At 38.4% G+C, this 8,264-nt stretch overlaps 1 protein-coding gene across 1 annotated transcript in view; it reads left to right on the forward strand.

The window, feature by feature from the left end:
• Positions 1-8,264, forward strand: part of TMEM39A (transmembrane protein 39A) — a 38,379-nt gene that overhangs the window by 17,020 nt on the left and 13,095 nt on the right. The window contains exon 4 of the mRNA XM_003795096.2: positions 2,153-2,236. Coding sequence (XP_003795144.1) covers positions 2,153-2,236 — 84 coding nt within the window. The remainder of the gene's footprint in view (positions 1-2,152; positions 2,237-8,264) is intronic.

Below are 8,264 nucleotides of genomic sequence, written 5' to 3' on the forward strand. Positions count from 1 at the left end.
AGTCCCAGCTACTTGGGAGGCTGAGACAAGTGAATCACTTGAGCCCAGGAGTTTGAGGTTCCTGTGAGCTATGATGCCAGGGCACTCTACCAAGGGTGACAAAGTGAGAGTCTCAAAAAAAAAATTAAAATTAATTTTTAAAAAATGTTCTTAGATGGGTTGGCGATGCATAAATAAGACTAGACATTAACTAGGCGTCTAGAATCATATGCATTATTTTGAGAGAATAGGATGAGTAGAGAGGAGTCTACAAACTTCAGGAGGATGGATATTATTAGAAAATACAAACTACTTAGAGAAAAGGAAATGATCTGAGTAGTAGCAAGTCATTCTCTTGATAGTGTGGCTGTTCTACTTCTAAAATGTAGTTGAAATTTGGCCACTTCATTCCATTTCCGTTGCTACTGACTCTGTTCAATCATTTATCATTTCTCACCTGAATTAACAGCTATGGGTTTTTAACAGATCTTATCCCACTACGATATAAGTTGCATCCAGCAGCCAGAGTAGTCATTTTAAAATACAAATAGAACCGTGGTACTCTTTCCCTAAAGTACTCCTATGACTTCCCATTAGAAAAAAATCTTAACTCACTTATCAGTTATTACCTCCCTACACCCTTCTAGCTGTTGTAACAGGATGACTAAAACAAAACAGAAGCTTATTTCCTATTAAAAGAAAGGTTTATGTGGGTGATATAATGCCAGTGTGTCAACATCCCCAACATGCTTTATCCCAAATTGCAGCTGCTGCAATTCTGTCATCACATCTGGCTGGCAGGAAAGAGGAGGCAAGGAGAAAGACAGCTCCTTCTTTTAGGAAGTTAGGCAAATCACATTTCCACACATCCCTGGGTAGAGGTAGTTTTTGCAAGGAAGGCTGGAAAATGAATGTTTAGTTGGCTAGGCGTTAGTGCTCAGTTAAATTTGACTGTAATGGTAGAAGAAACATCTTGTAATCTCTGCCATTCCCTTTCCTTCTCATATTATAATAGAAAGGAAGATCAGAAGAACAGGAACTTGGCTATCCTCTTAAGCGTTGTGTCCTTAGTGTTAAGAAGAGTACCTGAGGGTGGTTCCAGTAGCTCAGTGCATAGGGCGCTGGCCACACACACTGAGATTGGTGGGTTTGAACCTGGACCAAGCCAGCTAAAACAACAATGACAACTGCAACAACAACAACAAAAGTAGCCAGGCGTTGTGGCAGGCACCTGTAGTCCCAGCTACTTGGGAGGCTGAGGCAAGAGAATCACTTCAGCTCAAGAGTTTGAGGTTGCTGTGAGCTATGAAGCTATGGCATTCTCCCCAGGGTGACAGCTTGAGACTCTGTCTCAAAAAAAATAAAGAAGAGTACCTGGCACATTGTGGGTGCTGAGTACATATTTATTAAATTAATTTATTGAGAAATTCAACTTTTCATTCTGGAAGGAATTGTGGAAACCTACAGATTTTTTGACCATCAAAGTGAAAATGCATACCAATTTTGTTGGTTCCTGGAATGTTGTCGCTAAAGACTTTTCATTTGTTTATTACCACAGTTATACACATGTATACTGCTTTAGGACTAGAAGAAACCATAGATAGTATCTAGGTAATGTTATTTATTACCTTTTCTTCTATAAAAGAAGAAAAGCTCAGATATAAGGGATAGTTCTAAATCAAGTTAGGAAAAAAGACTAAATGAATGTAATTGATGTACTAACTAAGGAGAGAGTTTAGTAGATGCCCAGTTAGGTTAACATAAATTTGCATGAAGAGACCAACAATAGTAACTTCTGAAGACTGGGAATCCCAGCTGATGCATTAAATTTGGCTATTGTAAATATGGCATTTTATATGAATTATTCTTGCTATAATTCTGCAGGTTACTGCTTATTAACCCAAAGCTACAATCTTTTCCTTTTAATACAGTAAACTTTCAAAAAAGGAGAAGAATACATTCCAGATAGTTTAAAATAGTGTTTGGAAAGTTAAAGCAATGTGTCATGAATGGAGAAGGTAGGTGGTCTCTTCAGGATCTGTCAAATTCCCGTAGTTACTAAGGGTAAAGGGATCTGTGGAAGATCTTTTGAGGGGTAACCTCTATGGTGTAGTAGTCCCAGCTGGATATACAGTATATTTCTTTCTGATGTAGTTATTTGTTTCTCTTATAGAATTTTCATCTCATTGATTATCACCTGGCAGCATTCATCACAGTGATGCTTGCAAGGAGGCTTGTATGGGCCCTCATCTCAGAGGTAACAGCTCATTCACTATATGCTATCACTTGAATTAGTTACTAGCTAGAATTAGTTACTAGATTGAGTTCAATTTGAAAATGTGAAATGTCCAAATATAAATGTGATAAAACTGTTAAGTTGATTTCTTTACATCCATGCGAGTAGTACCAATACTTTTAAAAAGGTTTCCTGCAATATATTTAAAATTCAAGTTTGAAATAACTCACAGGAACTATTAGAAATCTCCTTTGTCAAGTAGGAACTTATTGTTAGCTTCCAAGTTTTTTAGTACACTTTTGAAAATTTTAATAGTTCTTTTAAAATGGGATGAATGTCAGATAACCATTACCATGAAGAGTCATCTGTATGGATACATTTGCATCTAAAACATTCACTTTGAGGTAACTTCCACTTAATATTGTTTTTATACCATTTATAGAGAGTGTTAGCAAGAAACATTTGAGTTTATTAAAACTTAGAATTTTTAAAAAGGCAGTGTCAAAATGTGCATAGGATTAGAACCTACCTAAGTTTAGTGGGCAGAAGAGGAAAGAATTGGAATATTAAAATGATCTTTTATTGTTCATTAATTCATTCATTCGTTTATTAGAGATAGGGTCTTACTCTGTTGTCCAGGCTGGTCTCAAACTCTTGACCTGAAAAGGTCTCCCCACCTTAGTCTTTAGAGTAGCTGGGATTACAGGTGCACACCACAATACCCAGCTTAAAATGATCTTTTTAAAATTAAAAGTTGTTAGAGATGGCCAGTGGTATAATTTTTTATATATTTGTAAATGCCAATAAGAGAAAAATGTGCTTTGTTAAGATTTTGTTATCTTGTGTCCTAAATGATTACAAAACCAAAAATGTCAAGTTAGCTAAAGTGGATAATAATTTTAATCTTGTAATTTATGATCCAGTATAAAATTTTATATAGTCATAATCTTAGATATTTTAAAAATCACATATATATTATATAATTTTAGGATCAGATTATTGAGAGTCAACTTTTTTCTTACATAACATTACAAACATGAAAAGTCCTTTTGTACATAAGCTCTGATTTTCAGAAAACTTATCTCTGTAAGCACAGAATAATTAGAGATGTTAAATCATGATCTGAAAGCCATTTGAAGTCAACTGAAAAACCCTGGTGGTAAGATTATTTGTTTTTCACAATGGGAAAGGCTGTTTTTGTAACCTTTTCTTTCAGGTTCTTTATTTAGGTGTGGGAAAACAGAAGCTTATTTTTGGATATATTGAGAAAGTGTTTTCTTTCTTTAGAGGATCTCAGTGGAGTCTTATGTTTACATCTCTTAGAACAGGGTATGATTTTGTTTCATCCCCTCAGTTACTTAGAAATGCTTTTTTTTTTTTTTGAGACAGAGTCTCAAGCTGTCACCCTAGGTAGTATGCAGTCACAGCTCACAGCAACCTCAAACTCTTGGGCAGTTCTCTTACCTCAGCCTCCTAAGCTGGGACTACAGGCGACTGCCACAACACCCAGCTATTTTTTTGGGGGGGGGGGTTTTTAATAGTTGTCATTATTGTTTTGCGAGCCCTGGCTGGATTCAATCCCTCCAGCTTGTGTATGTGGCTGGCACCCTAGCCACTTGAGCTACAGGTGCTGAGCCAAGAAATGCTTCTTGTGTATCTTAAATTAATGTGTCCAGGCTGGACACCCGTAGCACAGTGGTTATGGCGACGGCCACATATACCAAGGCTGGTGGGTTCGAACCCCGGTCCTGGCCAGCTGAACAATAATGATGACAACCTCAACAACAAAAAAAATAGCCCGGTGTTGTGGCAGATATCTGTGGTCCCAGCTACTTGGGAAGCTGAGACAAGAGAATCACTTAAGCCCAAGAGTTTGAGGTTGCTGTGAGCTGTGACGCCATAGCACTCTACCCAGGGCGACATAGTGAAACTCTGTCTCAAATAAAAAAAAAAATTAATATATCCATTTAGCGTGTAAATTCTTCACCACTGAGGTTTCTACCCTGTTGCTGCAAAGGCAATTTCAAAGGCTTAACAATAGTTAAGCAGCTTTTGCACAGCCTTAGTTGGAGAGCGTATTAGCTATTTTCTAAAGATCTTGCAATTACTGGGAACAGAACATTTGAGTAGATATTTTAATCAAAGGCTTAAAACTACCTTAATGTCCATTAATAACAGAATTTTTTTTAATTTAATTTTTTTTTTTCTTTTTGAGACAGAGTCTCAAGCTGTTGCTGTGGGTAGAGTGTCCTGGAGTCACAGCTCACAGCAACCTCAAACTCTTGGGCTTAAGCTATTCTCTTGCCTCAGCTTCCCAGGTAGCTGGGACTACAGGTGCTTGCCACAACACCCGGCTGTTTTTGTTGTTGTTGTTGCAGTTGTCGTTGTTTTAGCTGGCCCGGGCTGGGTTCGAACTTGCCAGCCTCAGTATGTGGCCGTTGCCCTACCCGTAATGGTATAGCAAGCACCTAGTCATTAAAAAAGATGAAAAGGTGTTCATGTAGTGACCTCCAAGTTGGTTTTTTTTTTTTGGAGACAGTCTCACTCTGTTGCCCTGGATAGAGTGCTGTGATGTCATAGCTCACAGCAACCTCAAATTCTGGACTTGAGCAATCTTCTTGCCACAGCCTCCCAAGTAACTAGGACTGCAGGTGCCTGCCACAACGTGTGGCTAGTTTTTCCATTTTTTTAGTAGAGATAGTCTTGCTTCTTACTCAGGCTGGTCTTGAACTCCTGGCTAAGGCAATTCACCTGATTTGGCCTCCCAGAGTGCTGGATTACAGGCATGAGCCACTGCACCTAGCCAACTTTTAAGATAATAAAAATATGAAAAAGTAAGGTACAGAACAGTGTTTAAAATAAGGCAGATGGAGGGAACAAAATTTATTTTCTTTTGAATGAGTAAATTGTCCCTAGAAGGACATATAAACTAATACCAGGCTGCTTAGTTGGTGGTATGAGATAGAAGCAGCAGGTGGAAAGCCTTTCACTACAATTATACTTTTGTACTTTGACTGATGTTAACATATTACCTACCCAAAAATTTTGAAAAGCTGTATGATGACTATCTCCTTAAAATATATAAATTAGATGGATAAAACCCATCATAAATCATTTTTCCTTCCATCCATTAAAATATATTTGCCTTCTGTTTTTGCTTGTATCACAGAAAGGATTCCTACCCTGAGAAGGACTAATCACATTTAAGGAAAGGGTGGAGGTTATTAATTCCAAAAGCTAGATACTATTTAGGGAGGTAGACTCTGTTTGTTCACTTCCAGACCAGCTCTGCTTCTATACTTGGTCTGCAAGACCAGAAATAAATGCAACTATTTGTTCACCACCCTGAAACAACTCCCTTTTTTACAATTGTTTTTCTAAATAGAATAGTAGTGCCTTTTATTGCAAAAAAATTTGGAAAACACTAAAATATAAAGCAGAAAATTAAAAAATTGCAGTCTTATTATTGAGGACCACATTTTGGTATATTCCCATCTAATGTTTATTTCCATATAAAGATTTTATATGTTTATATTTATCTTAATATATTTGAGACATCTTTATATACGTTTATATGCTATACTTTTCATTTAACAAAGTGTTATGTTTTTTTTTTTTTTTTTTTAGAGACAGAGTCTTACTTTGTCACCCTCAGTAGAGTGCTGTGGCATCACAGCTCACGGTAACCTCCAGTTCTTGGGCTTCGGCGATTTTCTTGCCTCAGCCTCCCTAGCAGCAGGGACCACAGGAGCCCACCACGACATCCGGCAATTTTTTTGTTGCAGTTTGGCCAGGGCTGGGCTCGAACCTGCCACCCTCAGTATATGAGGTTGGCGACCCACTCTGCCACAGGTGCCGCCCTATTTTTTTCTCTTCATCTGGCTAACTGTTGCTTATCTTTTAGGTTTCAGCTTAAATGCCACTTTTTAAAGGAAGCCCTTTCTAGGTTGGGATATCTTGTTATTTGCTCTCCATAGCAGCCTACTCTTTGTCTTAGCTCTTATCATAATTATAAAAATAATTGTCTAAATCTAAGTTTACTATGTGCTTTTCTTAGTTGGCCAGCTTCACAAAGACGGTTTTGTTCACCACTGTGTCCCCAAAACCTGGTAAAGGGTCTGTCCCATTTGGCTCAGTGGTTAGGACCCTGGGTTCAGGAATAAGGCATAATTAATAAATTCAAGCGCTAATGCTCTGTGATATTGAGCAGAAACAATCATTTTTGTTTCTAACCCTGAACTTCTGAGATTGGAGATAATGGAATAACTCTAGTGACTGAAAGAATTTCCATAGGCTCTGACATGTGAGGTAGATTGGCATGATTTATTTATCAGGGAAGCGATAGGAAACTATGTACCCTCCAATGGCTGGAGCCCTCTCCACAGTTTAAAGCTTAAGCAGTTTGATTTGATTGCTTCTTTGCATTTTAAGTAATAATTCTACTGTGTATATTACTATCCATGTAGTACATATAATACACAGTACAATACATTGCATGTATTATTGTGTACACTGTATAATACATTCTGTCAACTAAGAAATGGGTATGTAGGAGAGACCTGAGAAGTGACTTATTCCCTCCCATGTACTGTTGATTCCAGGGACTTACTTCCTCTTTCTGAGTTCTGATATGGCTCTTTTAGAGGTTATAGGCATCCACTGTTTTTCCCCTACACTTTTTTTGCTTGTCCTTCCTAGTTCATTTTTGAAAGAAAATAGCATTACAGGTCGGGTGCAGTGGCTCACACCTTTAATCCTAGCACTCTGGGAGCCTGAATGGGTAGATTGCTTGAGCTCAGGAATTCAAGGTCATCCTAAGCAAGAGCGACACCGTGTCTCTTAAAAAAAAAAAAAAAAAAGGACTGGACATGGTGGCTCACGCCTGTTGTCCCACCGCTGTGGGAAGCTGAGGCAGGTGGATCACCTGAGATCAGCTGAGTTTGAGACTAGTGGAAGACCAGCATGAGCCTCAGTGAGCCAGAGTGAGACCCCATCTCTACTAAAAAAAAAAACCAAAACAGACATTGTGGTGAGCACCTGTAATCCCAGCTACTTGGGGGACAAGAGAGCAAGAGAATCCCTAAAGGAAGAAAGAAAAAAAAATTTAAATTAAAAAAAAAGAACAGGCATTATAGTGGGCACCTGTAGTCCTTGGCTACTGGAGGCTGAGGCAAGAAGATTGCTTGAGTTTGAGCTGTGATGCCACAGCACTCTACCAAGGGTGCCAGAGTGAGACTTTGTCTCCAAAAAAAAGGAATTGCACAACTTCAATTTTTGACAAGTACTTATTACAATATTACCACATTGGTCAGTTTTAAAGATTTGGGATTAAAGAAGAATATTTGAACAGCTGTAATGTAAAGAATTGGAAGTGATCATTATTTCCATGTTTACAAAAGTTAAGAAAAATATGTAGGGGTCTGTCAAAGAAGATATGATTTTTCTTAAATTTCAGTAACATATTAAACATTAATTAGCAAATAGATTATAGGTGAGGGTTCAAAAAATGTAAATATTATTGCTGCTGTTGAGGCTCTTATAGTCTGGTGGGAAGTAAGACAGATAAACTAGTAGTTCGCCCTCTTTTTATGTACATAAAAATCACCTGCTAAGTTATTAAAATCAGGGTTTTTTGTTTTTTTTTTTTTTTAAATGATACTTTTAATTTTATTTATTTATTTATTTATTTTTGGCCAGGGCCAGGTTTGAACCCACCACCTCCGGTATATGTGGGCCAGCACCCTACTCCTTTGAGCCACAGGCGCCACCCTAAAATCAGATTTTTAACTCAAGATTTTGTTCCCTACCTCTGGAGAGGAAGTTGTTAAGAATTTACACCTTGGCTTGGCACCTGTGACTCAAGCGGCTAAGGCGCCAGCCACGTACACCTGAGCTGGCGGGTTCGAATCCAGCCCGGGTCCTCCAAACAACAATGACGGCTGCAACCAAAAAATGGCCCGGCGTTGTGGCAGGCACCTGTAATCCCAGCTACTTGGGAGGTGGAGGCAAGAGACTCGCTTGAGCCCAGGAGTTGGAGGTTGCTGTGAGC

Source organism: Otolemur garnettii, unplaced genomic scaffold, assembly GCF_000181295.1.
Source record: "Otolemur garnettii isolate 467f Iridium unplaced genomic scaffold, OtoGar3 scaffold00089, whole genome shotgun sequence".
NCBI classification, from domain to species: domain Eukaryota; kingdom Metazoa; phylum Chordata; class Mammalia; order Primates; family Galagidae; genus Otolemur; species Otolemur garnettii.